The sequence below is a fragment of the Lepisma saccharinum genome, chromosome 10, assembly GCF_977018435.1.
Source record: "Lepisma saccharinum chromosome 10, izLepSacc3.1, whole genome shotgun sequence".
NCBI classification, from domain to species: Eukaryota; Metazoa; Arthropoda; class Insecta; order Zygentoma; family Lepismatidae; genus Lepisma; species Lepisma saccharinum.
Window position 1 is genome coordinate 68,505,130 of NC_139238.1, and position 21,478 is coordinate 68,526,607.

The 21,478-nt window shown below is 39.0% G+C and overlaps 1 protein-coding gene across 8 annotated transcripts in view; it reads left to right on the forward strand.

Moving 5' to 3' along the window:
* Window positions 1-21,478, forward strand: part of Zmynd8 (Zinc finger MYND-type containing 8) — a 215,154-nt gene that overhangs the window by 99,105 nt on the left and 94,571 nt on the right. For all 8 annotated transcript variants that reach the window (XM_083129884.1, XM_083129887.1, XM_083129879.1 and 5 more), the window contains 3 exons: window positions 9,176-9,356; window positions 13,175-13,308; window positions 18,420-18,538. In XM_083129884.1, the coding sequence (XP_082986010.1) occupies window positions 9,176-9,356; window positions 13,175-13,308; window positions 18,420-18,538 (434 nt within the window). The remainder of the gene's footprint in view (window positions 1-9,175; window positions 9,357-13,174; window positions 13,309-18,419; window positions 18,539-21,478) is intronic.

Sequence of the window (21,478 nt, forward strand, 5' to 3'; positions counted from 1 at the left end):
TGATAACGCCCTCCCAGATGGCGTAGTGGTAACGTCGTTGCCTTGTGATCAAAGGGTTCCGGGTTCCATGGCCCAGTGGAGGCACATAGTGGTTCGGATCCCACCCACGATTAGCCTTTCTGTGCATAAAGTGGACTTTAAGCAAACTCCATTGTGTTGTAAAAATCTCATTGCCTTTCAGTGGTGCTGAAGAAAGGCGAATAATGGTTTTGTTGAGCTGCGAGCAGAGTGTAAGGCCACCGTCCGTCCACATAGCACAATTTGCTAGCTGCAATCTTGCTGGCAAACGAGGCCCTGGCAGCTTAATCTACAGCCAACATAATCCTCCATGCGAGTGTTTGCATTTATTTTAAACCCACTTTATGTACAACACTACGTACCTCCTCTGGGTATAGAACCTGAGACCCCCATACAAGACAACGACGTTATCACTATGCCATGAGGGAGACCCTGTGCGTTTGGTTTGTATTGTCTTCTCCATGTATTTGTGATTATCATCAATTTATTTCAGTCACCATTAGTCCACAACGTGAAAATTGAATTGCTAGCATTGCATATGAATAATAACAACATCCCGTGGCTCTACATCCCGTAAGGGCCAGTCTCCCTCCAACAATCCTACCTATTAGAAGTGTGGAGGAGATCTTCAACCGGTAATGGGGTGACATGGGGTCAACACGTCGAACCGTCAGCCGTTATAGGAGATTTCCGAGACCGAGTTACACTACTCACTCGTAGCTCCCCAATTTCCTCACGATGGTGGGTTGCCACCGGTCCTATACACAGGCCGAAAAACCAGAGACTGAACCTAGGCGGACTCGAACCCATGCCGTCCCGCAGTCGGAGCCCAAAGCACAGTGCAGACCGCACGGCCACGGAGGAGGACATGAATTTGGAACTGAAGCAGGGTTTCTTCTAATGGGACCGAAAATTTGAAATTGTAACTTTCGCTGACGTCTCTAGTAAGCATTTGGAAAGTTACTTTCTAAAATTAACTCACAGTTACTGGTACAGTTACTTGTTCCCACTGGAAATTTTCTAGTCAAAAAATTACCGCACAATCAATGGTCATTAATTGTAATGAAATAAATATATGAGGACTAACATGTGTTGCTTTCCCGATGGTAACGTCGTTGCCTTATAATCAAGGAGCCCTGGGTGCAATACCCGGTAGAGGCGCTTAAACTGCAGGCATAGTCCGGATCACACTTTCTGTGCATAAAGTGGACTTAACAATGTAAATTCCAAACTTACATGTGTTTTATTTATGTTTCGAGCACACAAGTATTCATTCATATGGAACTAAAACGGCCATCCACAAGTAAAGCCCGCATCACAAGGAACTGGATTTCCAGTAGGTATGCCCTAGTTGGCGCTGGACTGGCTACCAATTTGCTAGTTTTCGCCTCACACGATACTTATCAGTGTACTTGCTGATAGACTTTTGTTCCCATACGAGGAAAGTTGTAATGGCGGCCGCATGAGATGTAAACAATGTATCACTTCACATTTTTAAAAGCCCATAACTATTCAACGGAGAGGAATAACGTTTCGTATAAAACGTTATTAGGTACAAAACAATGGCGCTGCTTAAATACATACTTTACAACGTTTACTGTACACGTATGGAATAATATTTTAGTTGTTTCAAATGTACACACCGTGCACTCAGCATAGATGATGTACGCCACAGACAAAAACGCTCCTTTGCACACTCACAGATTATCTTCACATGGCGAAACGTTGCTCTGATTGGCTGTTCCACAGAATCCAGTCGAGGAAAGCAAGTAGCAATTAGAACATGTCCTATTCCTCCAAAGCAGTCAGCCAGGCGGCCATGATTGCTACCTAGAAAGTTAGTTCAGCGCCAACTAGGGCACTCCTACTAGCATTCCAGTTCCGTGTGATAGAGGCTTAAATTGATTGAACAAGGAGTCAAATTTGCTTGAATGATTTTTAATTCGAAAATTCGTTCGTATGTTGGCCACGGTACTTTACATGTGGTGGCATGAAATCCACTGTGCAAGTGTACTGTTTCTCTCTCTTCCATCCAAAGCTCAACATGATCCAATTCATCTACAGAAATGATTCCTTCCTAGCCCCACTACCACGTTCCAAATGAATGCAGGAATACACCAAAAACACCGAAGTCTTCACGCGCAATTAGAATTGCAATAAAGCGTGGATGTTCTGAATGTAGCATGCACCGATGCCTAGCTTCCTTGCTGTAGGGAATTCCACGAAAATCATTTCACCTTAGCATCCAGAGAAGACACATAGTTGGAAGCAGTGTTGTCAAATTTGGCTCTTCCCTCGCATTGCAAATTGTCAAGTAAACGATTCAAGTATCATAGAATGATACGTGAAAAAAAGTAACCACCATTAGTTATAGCTACTTACTTTATAAGTAGCTAGCTACAACTACTTACTTCTAAAAGTAGCTTGTTACAGTTAGCGTTAGTCAGAAAAGGTAACTGTTACTTGTAACTACGTTAAAAGTAACTAGTTATATACAAATGCTGTATATTGAATTTACACAGTGGCGTGCCCAGGAGGGGTTACGTATATTTTTGTTAATAGTCAGCCCTAATTCTGTCATATTTTTCTACCTTTGGCATTCTTTTTTTTATGAATACTGGACCAAAGGGGGGTCATAACCCTCACCAACCCCCTCTTGGGCACTGAATGTACAGCTACCCCAGTGGACCCACATTTTACCGAGTCGCAGTGTTGAATAAGCTTTCTTCGGGCGGGATTTTATAGACACAAATTATTATACTAATAAAACAGCACTAATATTTTAAAATTGCTCCTTACATCGAATTAATTATCATTTTAAGAATGTGTTTGTGAGAATCAGTAAAATAATATTTTTGCTTGCAACCAAGCCGTGTAGGCTTTCTACGGATGACAGACACCATCAATGAAACTTTCTGTGGGTTTCTCGCCCCCCCCCCCCCTTTCCAGTTGACACCTTCACACAAGCGTATTCTGATCCATCCGATTTCTTAATTTAGCAGTTATCAAAACTGACGATAATTTAAATTCGTTCATTATTTTTACTTTTAATTATAGAGAGACTGAATCGGTGCTTATTACTACGTAACAGCCAGAAAAAGTACGTTCTACGCTAAATTAAAGCAAATGAAAATAGCCAAAGTGAACATTGTTGCCAAATTTGTATTTTCCGAATTCTCTTCCAGGTTACTGCATTTGGGGGGGGGGGGTAATTTCCAGAAAGGATTCCTCCCCGGATCACACCCTGAAATCATCATTACTGGTTCGGATCCAGCTTTCAACAGTCCGGATTGGCCTTTTTTAAGGGGCCACTGATTACTATGAATTCAAGAATATTCAGAGGTTAACAGTATGAAGTGTGCTGAAATCAAACGAGGTTTAAAGATAAGTTTTCCGAAATAATGTCCTCCTTGTTTAGTAATTTCTGAAGATGATTTTTACTTCAGTGTTGTAAGTTGTAGCTGTGGCCAGTGACGTGCCCAGGATTTTCGAAAGATGGGGTGTGTTGCGTGTACATATTATTAAATAGTTGGAACCTGAGGCAAAGGAGCCTGCGCAGACCCGCGACTGCTGTGCATCGTCCTCCCGCGAGGTGGGGGGGGGGGGGAAGTGTAGCATGGTTGCTTATACCCAGTAGCGAAGCGTAGTCTTAGGAAGGAGGCAAGCAATGTTTCAGTACAACAAAACATGTAGTACAACGACATGCCGAGGGGAAACATTCAAGGTTTATAGCCTCATTTACCCAGTCGCTGGATTTGTCAAAATATCGTAATCAAGTGACTGTACTGAAAAAAAAAATAAACCATATGATCCGCGAACGTCACATTTACTTTTTAAAAAAAATCCAGGTAACGTTATTCATATGATATTAAACGTTTTGCATATGCGAACTTTCCGCATACGACTAAAGGGAGACGGAATTTCTTACTTACTTATTAGTACCTTTATTTGTTCATTATTATTTAATATGGTCAAACGGTGACCAAACCGATTTAGATTTAAAAAAATGGGAATGATTTGTTTATTTTACGCTGCATGATGTAATTTAGTATTTTTGGGCACCCTAAAAACCGCATTGGAGTAACTTAAACACTAAATAAAAAGTTAAACACAAACAATAAAAAATTCATTTCAAAGCAAAGAAACACATGCATAGACGATGTACTCACCACAATAAATTTCAAACTCTTGGTGTTGGTCGACCCCCTTCCACGATTTTCATTTTAACACTTATCTCTCTCGAGCTAAACGAAGCAATTTTCAATTGCTCAATAATACACCCGCACTTCACATCAACCGTTCCTAAATACGCGTTCATTCCGATAAATTCACAGCACAAAACACGAAGCAACAAACACTCACACTATCCCACGCGCTTTCCAAGGTCCGTCCAATCTTCCCTCCCTCCCTGAGAAAACTTCACGGGGGTGCAGAAATTCCACTGCCCCAACTCCCAATGTCAACTTTTTTTACGCGTTTTACATTTCGCGAAATCTAAAATAATTTGTAATATAATATATATATGGAATTTAAAACAGTGATAATAACTTCTTTTAGTTATTTTATGACTAACAATTATTATTATATTTGCGATCTTGTTTACGTGTTCATGAAGACAAATATTCGTTACTAGTTTTTGCTGGCAACGTACCCATAGATGAATCCTTCTGCTTTCGGTTGAACTCGGCTATTTTCGGGAATCACGCAAGCTCGGAAAGCACAGCTTTTTGTAGAAGCTTTGTGGACGGGTTCCACCAGAATTTCACGCTTCGCCATGTGAATCCTTCGGAGGCCTTATTTTCCCGCAGAACGGCTGCAAGCATTGAGGCTGGTGCTTGCTACAGAGCTGCTGGGGGAGTTTGCGGCCGCATTTTTTCGCGAAATCGAGTGCGATGGAAACTAAATACGGTTAGAACATTAAGTACATTAAATGATATTCGAATTATGCAAGCAGTGCTTGCATTGCTTGTACTATATCTTCGCCTCTGCTTATACCAGAGTTGAACGGATGAAGGGGAAGGTGCGCGAAGGATTTTAACAGAAGGTTATTTTCCTTGTGGTCACTCTATATACCTTTTCCTTGTGGTCATTCTACATATATATAGTAGTTGTACTGATCGCTGACCCAACTGGCGGCTGACCAATCATCTTGGGGGGGGGGCCTCGACGAGTGTCAACAAACTCAGTTGCGAAGTAAAAGCTGTAGGGTTAACATCGCTCTCCTGAAGCAACTTTGTCAAGCGTACGTCTATCTTTGTAAGTTGTTTTTATTAGCTTGTTTGTACAGTGTTTGGGTGTTTTGTGTACTAATTTTCCTAGCTTTGTGTACTATTGTACAACTTTTATCCAGTAACGGCGCTGGTCAACTCTCTCTCTCTCCGTCTTACAGTACGTTTGGCAACATGCTGTGCATCCGATGATCACTTGTTTCGTCCCGCCAGGAACTTTCGGTGCCTTGTGACTCGAAAATTTCCGATGTCAGTCGAAGATAATTCAACTGATCGCTGATTTGTTGTTTATCAGTCGCCAGCTTGAATTGCGAGCGCCATAGTCCTAATTTTGCCATCATTTCCTGCCTTCGAGTTCTTTTTAATTTTTTTATTATTATTACTTTTTTATAATAAAGGAATATGGCCCAAATGGATGGGGGTTATGACCCTCGCCAACCCCCCAGCCCCTTTGGCCACGCCACTGACTGGGAGTGTAAGTGGACTTGAAATATTAAAAGTAAATAAATCCATGCTTCAATTTCTCAGATATAGAGTAATTAGAACGTGCGATAACTGATTAGAAATCAATAATTGTGTGTGCTAGTGGCTTGTGAACAAGCTTCTTTCTTGCCGACAAGCGAAGCGTCTCTTGCAGAAGCGTTCAGACTCACGGTGCGCCGTTTAAAACATCTCCCAGAGACCATATAACTTTTATAGCCCTTCGAGCACAAACAGCCGTAGGTCGATCTTTTCAGCAGAGGATTTGGGAATGCTTTCTGCCTTTTCAGGGTCGAATTTTTAACGTGCAAGTGGCATGATCTTCACGGTTCGTTGCGAAGGCACGAATAGTACGTATTCTAGGCGCCACATCCTTGTAACAGTAGACGAAAATGACCCTCCCCCTCTCTCGATAGGGCTCTGTTGTGGTATGAAATGCGAAAACGTTCACGGTTTAACGGCCTGGCTCGCAATAACCCTGAAACACGATCGAAGTCTGCCTGAGGGTGCTCCACGTCTGTAGCGTGTAATAGGTTTAGAGGAAATCAGCACGTAGAAAAGGGTCGCATATTGCCCACGCTTTTTCTGCGTCCGGGCCAACATGGAGGCCCATAAACGCACTTTGACCGCATTGCAGGATATGGGCCGTGGGTTGTTTTTTGTTCGGCTAAGTGGTGTGCACTCGATGTGTCGGGCAATAGCATGTTCCAAAAGAAAAAGGCTGCCGGCGGGCCGTTGCAGCTAAAATGGAGGGAGAGTCCTGATACCGGAACGGGAAAAAATATGAGGTGAATTCTGTTTCCGTATGTGTTGTGTTGGAGAACTTGTTTTGATTTTTAGCTTCCAGACTCTGTATGTTGAGAGTAGAATTTTAGAACCAATCCTATTGTTGTTGTTTTTATTGTGTTGTAAGTTTATTTTGTAGGTAGATTTGCATAGTCGTCGTTAATTGGTGTATTCACTGTAGTCCAGTTTGTGATGTGATGTCAGGAGCATGCGGAATTTTCGGATCGTGTGTGTTAAACCTACTCTTGTTTACAAGTTTTTTTTTTCAGCTGATGGAAAACTTGAAATATTTTGTACCTGGAAAATCTGTCAGCAACATGGAATTTGTATGAAATACGAGGTTCGGCAACAATTTTTGTATCCGGAAACACGTTTGCTCATACTGGTCAACGCAAGCAACGTGTTAGCGCATACAAATCCAGTAGTGAAATTGGCCCTTTAGATTTTCAAATGTCTACAAAATCGCCACAGTGTCGCTGTAGTATGCGATTGGTAGTTTGTCCAGAATACCCCTCCACAACGACTTGAAAACGTTTCTGATCCTAGATAGTATTTTGTCGTATTATTTCGCCCCATTATGTTTAATTCTAGGAAGGACCACCCCAATGCGGTTACATACCGAGGAATGATATTCTTGCTTTATTTTCTCATGTTTTCACGTACCGGGCATTTAAAAAATATCGGACGGATGCGCGCGCATGTGTATAGCCCACTATAACGTCTCTGGCTGCGCCACTGGTCCAGTGCCAAGCATTTACAGTATAACTGGTTAAACCGCATTGCATAATGGAGTTGTTTCAAAGGGACCAAATTCTCAATTCAATTAACAAATTATATAGTTTGAAATTGAAACAGTCGCTTATTTACAGTACAAAATAAGGCCATTTCTCCCGTCATTATCAATATTCTGTCACTTATCCCTGAGTGCAATACGCCCTGTATAATGCATATTAACTTAAGAGGTTTCAGTGGACTGCGTTTTCAGAAAATATTCCGTCTATTTTCACTTCCTCGTGACCCGGTATTAAGCCAGATTTAATAGTTTGGCACACATATTTTCAGATGCTTGAATTGGTGGCTTTCCTTATAATTTAGAGATTACCGTTATCTCCTTATAATGAAGTGAGTTTAGGGTCATTTTCCTATGACTCTACAGTTCATTTTTTTTTCGGATTCCAATTTAAACTGCAGACATGGACATCCGGAAGGGGGGCAAGGGGGCTTACCCCCCGAAAAATGACTTCAATCTAAAATTATATATTTCACACATAATTTCATTCAGTCACAGTAATTTAGTTTTAATTATTACAAGGGCGTTGTGCAGGAACATGATAACTTCAGATTGAAAGAGAGTTTTTCAGGGGCAACGATATTATGGGAGAAAATATGCCTTGTTCCAAGGCTGTAATTCTAGTCCCGTTTAGCTTGTGTGTGTTGGAAACTGGTTTAAATCAAACCTTGAATTTCAAAGCAAAGTTTCTCATCTGTTTCGGGACTTTTGCGAATTTATCATTAAGTAAAGTGTAATGTCGTAGTCTAATTAGTTATAGCCATACATCCTCGCCATTATTTCTTTGTTTTTTTTTCCTTCAAAGATGATTTCATTTTCTCTCTTTAAAAAAAGTCTGAGTCAACTTGTGAGCAAACATATGATTTCAGTTGCTTTACACGTAAAGAATTACAGAATGTTAAGAAAGTTCAGGTAAGACAAATAATAATTACAGAGGGATGAGAGAGTTAAAGTACTGTGTAAATAATATAATATTTAGTATTTGAAAGGAAAATTACATTTATTAATAGCAGTGGAATTGAACAGTTTATGGGAACTTAAGAAAACCAGATTTCCTAAAATTATTTACTATCATGTATAATGTAGGTGTCTGATAATAATTACTATTTGAATAAAGTTGGCATTTTTACAGACTAATGTATATTATTGTAGACTTTAATCAACTTGAAATGTGCATGTTTATGTATTGCATTATTCACCAAGTAGATAATGATTTATCAGCTAATAATAAGCACGTCTTTCATCTTTATTGTTTTGAGAAGGACCTTTTCCACAATGTCTTCTTTTTAATAACATTCATTATTCTCCATTATGCTATCTGACTTATATTGATTGATATGTTCTCAAAACACCAATGTAACGAATATTAGGAAATTCAAAAAGTTTACATGCTACTCGTTTTTGCTTTTATATTCATGTTTCTTTATATTTAACATGGATTGCAATATAGACCAGGATCTGTTGTAAATCATGGAGGCCACATACACACTCTCTCTCTCTCTCTCTCTCTCTCTCTCTCTCTCTCTCTCTCTCTCTCTCTCTCCCCCCCCCCCTAGTCCTCGTGGCAGAGAGGTTAGCACATCACTCTACAATGCCAGGGGTCCTGGGTTTGAATCCCGGCCGGGGCATAGATATTTCTGAGTGTCCATTCATCAATCACTCAACTCCATCATTGCAATTAGCCTAAAGTGGCACAGATGAGAAGTAAAACAATAACTCTCTCTCTCTCTCTTTCGCTTTCTCTTTATTTCTCTTCTTCTATTTCTTTCACATTCTGTCTATTTCTTTCTGTCTAAATAACATTAGCATTTTGTGATAATAATTATTTCCAGTTAAAGTGAATATATTGTAATATCTTTTTCTTGCATTTCAGGCAGAGCCATTTGGCAAACCTGTCGACTCAAATGAGTTCCCTCACTACCGTGAATATATTGCACACCCTATGGATTTTGCTCAGTTGGAACGCAACATTAGGAAAAGAATGTATGGAAGTACGGAAGCATTTCTTGCTGACACAAAGTGGATATTGCACAATTCTATTATATTTAATAGCTGTGAGTGAAATTTTCCTTATTACCTAGACCTATTTGCAATAAATGGTTTCTGGGTTCAATTTACTGTGACGGCACATTTCAGTACTTCTGCTCCCATTTTGAGATCTAGGACCATTCCTGCTTAACCTGTGTGAATAAAGCAGATTTAAGGCAGTTAATTTTAGTAAACTTGATTTGAAAACTTCTGTTGATTAATTGTAAGAAAAGTTTGCATTGTGGGTACAATTAGTGATGTATTAAAAGTTATATTTGTATGCACACATACACACACACACACACACACACTGTTGACTAATGCTTTACATCTGTATATAATATAACTTTAAGTGATATTAAGACTGGTGAAACTCAACATTTTTCCCACTCAACATTGTATTCACTATGATCTGTTGTAAAAGAATGAATAGAGTCCTAACCTGTACTAAGTGGCACAGTTGATATAGTTAAAGAGTTCCTGTGTGCAACATTATTTGAAGATGTGAAAAAGTGGTGTAACAATTTGACATTGGTAAGAGATGTTGTAAAGAAGAATGAATTGGCATTACATTGATGTCAGTGCTTTAAGAAGGTATCAACACACATAAAAATGCCCAAATGCTTCAGTAAGGTATTGAAACAGGAAATGTGGTATACTGGAAACTGAATATGTACGAGTGTTATTTTTTAAGTAAGGTCCATTTTGCAATAAAAACGAAGTAAGTAAATGTTTAAAAAAAACACTTTATTTTCTGAATTTACATACACTTCTCTAGAGGCCGCGGTGGCTCAGTCGGTAATGCGTCTGACTACCATGCTAAAGGTCCCGGGTTCGATCCCCGGCCGGTTCAAATCCGGGAACTTTTCTGACGATGGAAGCGGCCCCGGCGCCCACCCAGCGTCGAATAACATGGGTACCTGGGGGAAACCCTGGGGGGTAAAGGCAGTCAGGGGCGTGATGCTGATCACATCACCCCCACTCACGACCGGATCAAGAAAGTGTGGGGCGTTACCCCCACACCCCCTATACGCCTTCATGGCGTGGTGCTATGCACAGGGGAGCACTTTACCTTTTTTTTTTTTTACATACACTTCTCTATTTTCTACATAATTTCTGGGCTGTATGCGGATGATGATCTGATTAAATCTTTTGGCAGGGAGGTATTCGATCATCCACATACAGTCCAGACCTTGCACCTAGCAACTACCACCTCTTCTGCCATCTGAAGACCTTCCTGGGCGGCAAGTGTTTAGACACTGATGAAGAAGTTGAAAAGGAGCGCGTGTAACTGGCTATCTCACAGGCGGCAGAGTTCTATGAGAAGGGTATCCAAAAACTCGTAGTTCATTACAATAAATGTTTAAACCAGCAAGGATATTATGTAGAAAAATAGAGAAGTGTATGTAAATTCAGAAAATAAGTTTTTTTTAAAACATTTACTTAATTCATTTTTATTGTAAAACGGACCTTACTTAAAAAATAACCCTCGTACATTTAAGAATTTGTTAGAGATACAATCTCAACATAAGTCAAGGATGAGTAGCAGTGTGTCTAGAATCTGTGTAAGTAGAAACAGGATTATAGTTGTGTTTGCATATTCAGATTGCTTTTTACATAGATTTTTTTTTAGTTTTGACCTAGATATGTGTGTTCCCAAGCTAGTATCCCTGAGCCACTTTCATCTAATGAACATTCATTGCAGTTCCCCTAAAGAGGTGAAAATGGATGTAAAACAGAACATAGGAGATTATAGAAATGGTTCCCTCCCATATAATGCCACCAGGCAAGAATTTTATGTTAAAAGGGAAACATCAAAGCAATATAGGGTTCTGACCAGTGTTCAAAACTGGCCCTTAGCACTTTGGTACTATTTAGCTCGTAATATATCTTCTCTGGCGGATGGTCTTGATGGGGAAGTCCGCCCTGCTGCTATCAAGAAGCACTTTTAACTTTCAATTATAGGGTGCCTCTTCTTGCAGACAGTCCCCTCTAGCTCTGGGCACAGTTTGTAGTCCAAGGTACTGAGATCATGGCTATCAGATGGCCAATCAAAAGTGGAGGTGAAATACAGTACACTGGTCTCCAGTCACCGTCGCGTCATCCTTGTCTTATGAGCTGTGGCAGAATATTTCTTGAACATCCAGGATTCATTGTGAAACATTGTTTGGTTCAACAGTGTCACGAGAGGGTCCAGGACACTTTCCACATACACTTTCGCATGGCTTTTAAGTCCTTTTCTCAAAAAATGAGGCCTGGTGGAACTCTCGTAGCTCACCCCCTACCAAACCATGACTGAGGAGGGTTGGTGGCATCTTTTGATTTTTGGGAACCCTCTCACAAACTTCTCGGGAGTTAACTTTATTCAGTGGTGAACAATTTCTTATCAGTGAAGAGAATCCTGCAATGCCCGTTGGCAACATACCGCTGCAGGAGCCGTCTCGATTTCAGTTCCCTCTGCTTCTTCACTTGTGTCGTCAGGAAATTTCCAGTACTCCACCGGTAAGCTTCAATTCCAAGATCTTCATTAAGTACCATGAACATTGATTCTTGTGAAATGTTCAGCTTCTGTGCCATTATCACTTGCTTCCGGATGGGATTTCGGCGGATGCGTGCCAGCACTGCTTAAACAGCCGCAGCTGTTCATACGGTGTAAAGTCGACCAACTCTTGGGCGATCTTTCATGCTACCAGTATCAGTGAATCTCTGGATTGACTGATAAACAAACCTTTTGCTGATCTTCGGGATTTTTAGGGGCTGGAAAATCTCAGTGAGTGGCTTCCCAACCATATGCAGAGCAATTATGGCTACTCAGTTTTAGTATTCGGCCCGCTCCATGCTAAGCAGAAGATTCACGCTTGCTCTTTCACAGCTGAACACACAATGGTTAGGAGTGAACTCCAGCACAAGCATGGTTCATGAGCCTGACTACCGGATGTACAGTCCAAGCCGAAACTTTGTAACAGTATTTATGGCCAGACTAGGGATTAAACCTAGTTGCCAAGATTGAAAACTTTCGACTCCACACTGGCAGCTTAGTTGTGAAATTATACTTGAATTTATAGTAAAATACCAATGTTTCAAAGACATAACATTATTTTTTACTTAGTGATTTAAAATTTATAAAATTGAAATTATTTGCAGTTTTTTAGAAACACTTTGATGAGCAATATGTTATTTACTTGACAAAAATATAGTGTGTATTTGATCAATGTGAAATATTTGATTCCCTACTTAACACTTACATGGTGGAGATTCCAGTATTAAAACTATATAAGTAGGCATTTATCGAAAGGTTTAACTGGTTCCAGTACAACATGTAGTGATGAGACTTAAAACATGTTGTATGCATATATCCTATTTCCTTCATTTCTGATGGAATGAATTAAAATGTAGATGACGTATCATTTTTTCAGTAAAATTTTCTTATTCCATATTTTTCTTGTAGTTAATTTCATATATTTTTTTTTTCATTTTGTTATTTTCTTATTAAAAAATATTGTGCATTATTTCAAATACATTTCTAAATGCATGTCCCTCCCCCAAGACAAGAGTGGATGAGTGTCATATGGGGACATTTGGGGAATAGTAGGCCTTTGCCTTTAGCACAAAACAAATGTTATACATTTAATATATTTCATGTTGATATATTTTAATGAGCTTTTGGTATCAGTACCAACACAATGAATTGAGAGCAGTTTTGTAAGCATTAAAAAGAGTACTCAACATGTATAAATATATACAAAAGAGCTGTGTTCATTGAGCATGTAAACCATTTAAACATGGACATATTTGTTATAATGGCTAATATTTTTAATATTTATGTGCATAATTATCTTTTCAGATCAAGCTAAATTGACAGCGGTTGCCAAATCGTTGATAAAAATTTGTAAACAGGAGATGAGTGAAATTGAAACATGTCCAGACTGCTACTTAAATGCTCACACAAGGAAAGATTCTTGGTTTGTTGAAGTTTGTGTAAGTATGGTTACATCAAATGTTATTTTCATATACAGTAAAACCTCGTTAATCTGGAATAATGGGGGGATAAGTTGACCGGTTTAACAAAAGTCCGTATTAACTGAAATAACCTAAAAGAACAGTAGCATGTGCATTAACCTTTTGCCGCCCAAGGCCTTTTTCACAAGTAAGCCTCTATTGCCCGAGCCGATTTTGAGTAAAATGCAGAGTTTCAATTAAATGAGTGTAGATCGGAGGCTAATTGCCCTAGAGAGAGATGAGTGATATACCGTTGTACGCGGAATGAACCAGAGATTCAGACTATATGAATTTTTTGAAAATTCGGCGTATATGTGGCGAGGGGAGGGGCTAACTCTCAAAATTCCAAAATTTCTGAAAAAAAATTTGGTTCCCCACCCTCCCCCCAAGAAAAAAGTACACGACAGTGTCGACATGCACATGGAAATGATCGCTGACATGTAAGGAACACAAAAATATTTGCATTATCATCATATGACCAATGTAACTTGAGTTGTACCCCCAAAATGAATGGTCGGCACGCCACTGATTCAAGCTTCAAAATGCAGCGGTACCTTGAAATGACTATAGCTCAGAAACCAAATGCCCTCGAGATATGAAAGATATACCGTTGTACGCAGAATGAATCACAGATTTAGACGATATATAATTTATGCACATTCGGCGTATATATGGAGGGCGAAGGGGGGAAATCCCCTGAAAATACTTTTTTTTTAAAAAAAATTGGGTTTCGGGGTACATATGGAGGGGGAAAGGGGGGAAATCCCCTCAAAAATACTTTTCTCCCCCCCCGCACCCTGAAAAAAATGTCAAAATGCAAAATTTATGCAAATTTGGTGTATATATTGGGGGGAAGGGAGAAAACCCCCAAAAATTATTTTAAAAAATTGTCACCACCCAAGAAATGTCCTCGCACTTGGGCACAAAACGACACCTACACACAACATTCAGGGAAGAAAAGCTAGAACGTAGTGACAAATGAGCGCCAATTCTTGCAGCTGCTTGAAATTCTATTTTTAGACAATGCTGGGTAACCCCTGTTGCCACTTGTGCTAAAAAAAAGAAAGGTTTCCTTCAGCACACTTCGAAATTCCATTCTCACAACGCAGATTCAACAACCAGTCTTCCCCCTCCCCCTCCACCCACCCCCTGCTTGCGCCCTCATGGAAAACTTTCATTTTGACATCCGATACTGATAAACAAGCTTCCTTCGAATGCACTTAGCAGGAGGGAGTGAAAAGCATTGCTTTAGAACAACAAAGCCGGTCTTCCTTTGTCGGCAAAAAATTGACCTTGAAAAGAGATGCAAAAGAGAAGTCCCTTCTCCCGCCTTTCCCCCTCCATTTTCATGAAGATAAAAAAAATGCAAAAAACAATTTCTGTTAAATACATGTGTTAGGAACAATATAAAAAAATAAAATCGAAATTCTAGCCAAAAATAGAAAAGTTATAATGTAAAAACTGCGACCTTGACACAGCATCTCGATCGAGACGCTTGGTCCCCTGAGGGTTTCGAGACGCTTGAGCAGCAAAAGGTTAAAACTCAGTTTATAATTTCGTCAGTGGTTGACTGTCTTTTCTTTGGGAAGTTCTCCCATGGACGTTGGTTGTACGTATTCTTAGCCATTGTACGTATTCTTAGCAATATGATGAATGCGATTCTTGACTTCTAGCCACATTTAAAACCTTGCTTGCTTTTTTTTTTTGTCCGGATTAAGCAAAGTCCGAGGTTTTACTGTAGTTATTTTTTTACTTGCAAAATGTTCCCTTGCAGAGTAAAACCTGAAATTCATGGCAAAGTGGAAATAGCAGGAGAAATTATTTTAGTTATGCTTAGTTTATTGATCCATTGGTTCAAAATAACTGAGAGGGAGAGTGAGAAACAAGTTTCAAATTGTATCATAATCAGGATTTGAACCTTGCTTCTGAAGTGAGTATCACTTTCCATGCTGAACAATTTAAAGCTGTTCAAAATAGATAATGTAAAGGGCCCGACAGAAACAATCTACCACTTTAAATGGTTAGTAGCTCCTACGGACCCGCAGTGAGCATAAAACCGACCAGGGTAGAGTGTAGCAGGAAGGATGCCATTTTAGTTAGAATGGTGCGTTCGACCAAGATGCATCGCGCTTTTGTGATTGAAGCGTATTTCAAAAGTAGTGACAGTGTGGTAGCTACGCAGTGGAAGTTTCGACATTGTGAGACATGGAAAAGTACCAGAACGGCACACAATTCGGAGGTGGGTTGATCAGTTTCGTGCTACCGCAAGTACCATGAATAACAAGCCACAGGGAAAGCCGAGGACAGTGCGGACACCATAAAACATTGAGTGGGTACGGAATGCTATTGACAGGAGTCCTAGGCGTTCAGTAAACAAACATGCTGCGGTTTTACACTTGTCAGATGGAAGTGTGCACCGCATTCTCCACAGTGATTTAAGTTATCATCCGTACAAAATACAGGTGACCCATAAGTTATCCGAGCATGACTATGCCTCCCGGAAACAATTAAGTACAGACCTTATCAACCTATTGGACGAGAATAGGGACATTCTTCCCAACCTGATTGTCGGATGAGGCACACTTTGAACTGACAGGCCATGTATTAAAAAAAAAAAAAAAAAGCGATACTGGAGTAATGTGAATCCACAGGAACTCCACGTAAAACCACTCCACAGTGAAAAGGTCAAGGTTTGGTGCGGTGTTTCGGCTTCCAGGATTATTGGACCCTATTTTTTTGAGGATCATAACTGAAACGCAGTCACAGTCAATTAGGAACGTTACAGAGGCCTACTGACGACTTTCATGATTCCTGAATTACAGAGGCAGGGCGTTGATTTGTCATCAGTTTATTTCCAGCAAGATGGTGCATACTGCTGGAGACGCGATGAGAACGTTATGTACGGTGTTCACAGGCAGAATCATCTCACGTTTTGGGGACATACCGTGGCCAGCAAAATCCCCAGATCTGAGTGCTTGCAATTTCTTTCTGTGGGGGTACCTCAAGAGTCGAGTGCTTGCATCACGTGTTAGAGATTCTGAAGCGTCGCATCAGTGAAGAGGTCAAGGCAATTCCACCTGAAATGCTGGTGAAAGTAATGGACAGTTTCGTTCGTCGACTCCGTCAGTGCATCACTAAGGAAGGTGGTTATCTCGCAGATGTGATTTTCAAAAAATAATTATTGTGTCATAAAATGGCATTATGTTATTTATCAATTACCACTCTCGTCCTTTACATTCCCTATGTAGTGTTACTGTAGGAACTATAATGAACTGGTACATTGTTTCTGACTGACCCTTTATAAATATTCCATTAAAACTATAACATATCAATAGGAACCTTGATTTTTATAAATATGATAATGTTCATTGTTACAAAATAAATTGTGTATGTATGTGCAGTCACATGTTCTATACACATATTTCCATTCGTTAATCTGAAAATAATGCTAGTTTGACGTGAAATTCGAATTGTGCCATTTTTTCCACAAATTTTAACAAAATACCACAAAAATCCAACATTCACAGCTGCAAGAGACTAAATTCATGTTTTGTTAACATTGTAATAATGTATTCTGCAATGACTCGTGTGATCTGTCAGGCAAGTTTTCAAGTCAAAGATAACAGCTAGAAATACATTTTAGGCTTGAAAGAAAAATGTATACCTCATAACTACAATAATTTAATCTAGCCCACTAAAGTAAGCATTTTCGAAGGAAAATTATATTTTTTTCTTATTTAGAATCCATCAATTGGAAAAATGAAACCTTGTTCATCAGCACAAATTTAGTTATTCAAAACAAGTTGGACAACCATGTGACGTACAAATAAAGTTAATACTTTAAGAGCACAATGAAGGGGTTATTTTAGCATATTTGCAGAAAGTATGATAAATTAAAAATACATATTTTGGAGAAAATAACACCCATTTGGAAAAAAAAACACACCACAAAATCAAGGTTCGTACCACAGCTATTCCCTGTCCATTACATCACGCCATGAAGGCAAATGGGGTGCGGGATTGATGGCAGAGCCTCGCAATTCTCCGTTTGGTGGAATGATGTGATTAGTACCTGTCCCTGTCACCTTTACATTCAATGTTTCCCCTAAGGGACTCTTTGAGACTAGGTGAGCCCTGGAGCAACTTTATGCTGCCAACAGTCTTGGAAAAATTACCACCAGAGATAATTGAACCTGGGTATCCCACATGGCAGTCTGATTGCACATTGATTTGACTGCTGTGTCTCAAGAGTAGATAACTGTTTATATTTAGGATAACCAAAATATCAGAAATAGCATTGTCAGTACTTTTGGGGATCCACGTTCGACACACATAAGTGCAAAATGAACGAAAATTGCATATTTTGCTTAATTTCCATGACATTTGGACTGCGAAGTGTTGCATGACATTTTACAGACATTCCAAGATGCTCTTTACTCCAGAGAAGTATTTTTGAAACTCTGGAACTGGTAATCTTAAATTGATGACGTTTCAACTCTAACATTACACACAAGAAAACATAAAAATGTTTAGACACATATCTCTGAAGTATGTCCAAGGGTTCTTCATCAGGGAAAGGTTAAGGATTAAATGTACACAGGTTAAAACAAGGTTAATATTAAGATATAGAAAATATTTGATAATGGAAGATTGTGGTCAACCATGCCATTCTGTGTGTTTCTGAGCAGAGATCTTGTCTTCTTTTTTCTTTAGCTTTGGAAATGGCTGCTTACGTGTTTTGGAATGATTATAAACATGATTTTGAAGATGATTTATGTATCCTGATGCTTCTAATAATGTTCTTGCATTTTTTGTCAATTCTCTTACATCATATTCTATGTCTGAGTTTGCATTATTTATTTTATGAACTTTACATATTACTTGATTTTTGAATGTGATATGTGTTTTGCTTCATGTTCTATGTTTAAGTTTGAATTATTTATTTATTAGTGCATGTCTAGACAATAAGCTTTTTACATTTTTACTATGTGAACAGCACATGGCAAGATATTATTTTTACCCTTTTTATATACCAAAAATGTTATTAATGAACTTAATGTGATAATTAGGAAATATTGAATCTCTTTCAGAGGAGGCCACATACTTTGGTTTGGGCAAAATTGAAAGGATTTCCTTTTTGGCCAGCAAAAGCAATGAAAGTTACTAAAGATGGTTCTGTGGATGTTCGATTTTTTGGAGCTCACGACAGGTTAGTAAATGTTTTTCTAATATTTTAAATTTCCATATACTTTGTCCAGGAAATAGCATGGTTGCCTTGAGGTCTGTGTGTGTTGTGTTTGTTTACCTACACAGGTAACCAATTGCTAAGCTTAGCGCATCAAACCAAGAGGCCAGCCCTACTACCAGTGCCCAACCCTCTTGCCATGGGTCCTATTCAGTGCAATGATGTTGGCTGGCACAACGACGGACCCAATTCAGTGCAGAATTGTGTGAATCTCTAATGTTCTGTAGCAGTTCGGTTGATCTGCAGTCACAGCACGCAAAATGCAAAGGTTTATCACCTGAACAAAGATACAGAAGATTTTATTGTACCTTTATTGACAACCTCTTGTGTCATGTAGCTGTGTTTTTTCATCGTTGCAGAAATTGCTGTATTTTAACTTTTTAATTCCACAAAACACACGACACATTTGAAAATAAACAATTTTCCTGAAAATCTACTTTCTGACAGCTGACTTGCAAACACAGTTTGTCCAAATGTTTTTGATTTACAAGGCCTTAAAAACAAAGTGATCATGTTTTATAGAATTGCAACATTCCAAGATAAATCCCCATGTAAATTGGTAGCATTTTTGATAGAAGAAAATTTAGACAAGGCACTATACCAGCTACAGAAGAAAATTTAGACAAAACACTATACCAGCTATAGCAGCATCGGTTGAGAGGAGTTTTTCTGTTCTCAAGAGAATTCTTTTAAGAGATCAACACAAGAGAAGAGCGAATGTACAATTTGGCCATATTATCCATCGAGAAAGAACTCTTGGAATCTAGAAGAGAAGGTAGAGAATTCTACAATACAGAGATTCACAAATCCACCATAAAACAAAGGCTAAAGTATATGTACAAATAAGGTAAGACACTTTTAAATGAACAAGGCCTAGTTTACTTTGTATTTCATACATGTCGATTTGTTATATTTAATTACAGGAGGAATGCAAATTAATCAGATTTCATAATTCTCATTATATGTGACAGCATAATTTGTCTTTTGTCGTCGTTAGATCTATGGCAATGATCTTGCTGTTTATCCCACAAAACTAACCACAACTCCCAACTGTCTGTGGTAAATAGTTTTCCTTCTATGATTTTTTTTCTGTATACGTTTGAAAAGCATTATGAAGCGCAAGTTCAAATTGGGTTTCGAGATCTTAAGAAATGCCCCTGGGAATTTGAAACTCAAATAAGATTCAAATTCTATGAAACTGACATCGAGGAACTGAAAATCAGATTCTCGATATCTGTTGCAATAGGACCAAAATTTTACAGAAAACCCTAGAACTGCAATCTGTAGCACTAGTAGCGATGTCAATTGGACTACAGTGAAACGAAGTTAACAATGCCCATCCTTTTCAAACAGTCAATTTCCTCATATACATCTACTCCTCAACAGAATCGCCCCCCCCTTTCTATACCACATTCCCCCAACGCCCCCAGGCTGCCATCATACAACCTGAATATGCCCTAACCTATTGTTCCAGCTATCCTTTCCCACTAAACCTTTCCCCCAAGCATAGAAATAACCCTTATTGACCAGAGCGAAACGCACACTCCCCGACTGAAAAGGAACATCAGCATTAAACACAGAAATATGTACACAATTTACACTACAAGAAAATCATAAGGTTTAAATCGCAAAATCACGAGTCGATTATAGATGTTTATTAAACAACAAGCCTTTATAGCAATGTCAATTACAACTTTATAAGGGACCCTGTTTATCCTTGAAGTAGGCCACGTACTACAATTGCGTGCCTGCGATTTCACAACTATCAGACATGAAGTGATAAGCTTCAACAAATAATAATGACAAATCCATACTCAAGATTATATGCAATAATGTCTTTCCTTTATGCAGGCAACACGAAAATAAGTAAATTTACAATATAAGGAATTATAAGACAATTCAGTATTTTATGAATTTGTACCTTTTCTCAAAAATTTGCCCTTAAGGATATATGCTTGCACATGTATATTTTTAGATTAACGGAGCATAATACAGTCCCCGTTTAACATTCTACTTAGAACATAAAAGGCCTTTCTCAGCAAGCTAGTTGCACTGCATACAGATACTGGTAAATACGAAAATTGATACTCTTTTCTCCACCAATGTTTTTCTAAGTAAGCAAATGTATAACCTAATGACTATGATCCATACATGCTGGAATATTGTTGCCTAAATTAATTCAAAGATGAATCAGATTCAAATTTACACATTCAGTACCCTTTAGCCATCATTCGAGTTCCTTTACAACATTTTAACCAAGATGGCTACGCGACATGCAAATTTTCCCGCCCAGTCTAACGGAAGCACAACTCGCGCATAATGGCCATTATCGAACACACGAATGCTAGCATATGAATATAGTAGATAAATTATTGAATATTTCGTGTTCCTGGTACACTCACCTGATTACTGCGCAGGTATTCAAAGAGATGTGTACTTACACGTCACCAGTCCTCCGGCCGAATATGTCACCACAGAATTCAACTTATAATATCCTTTTCCACACTAACTTTTATTTCGAAACTTGTTGAGATTCGTAAATTGCAACCTTTCGGGAACATGTCCAACCATATGGATTCACTTATAGTTTTCATTCAGCGCGATTTCCAATGATTCTTTTTCCGCCCGTTGCGTTTCAACCACCATCCACATGTCTCCTCTGGGACCGAGTCCCTGATCCGTTTCTCCTATCACCAGTTCTTGCATCCGATTCCATTTGTCCAAGCCCCTTCGTTTTTTACTAGGCCAACGGATTCCACGATCCGTTCTTTGGAATCAGTTCCTGTTGAACGGTACCTTTATTCCAGCTTCATGGATCTTTCTTCTTTATGAAAGTTCGTAATAATCACTACAAAATAAGTCTGCATTTCAACTTGGTGATATGTTATTAGTAAACAATATCAC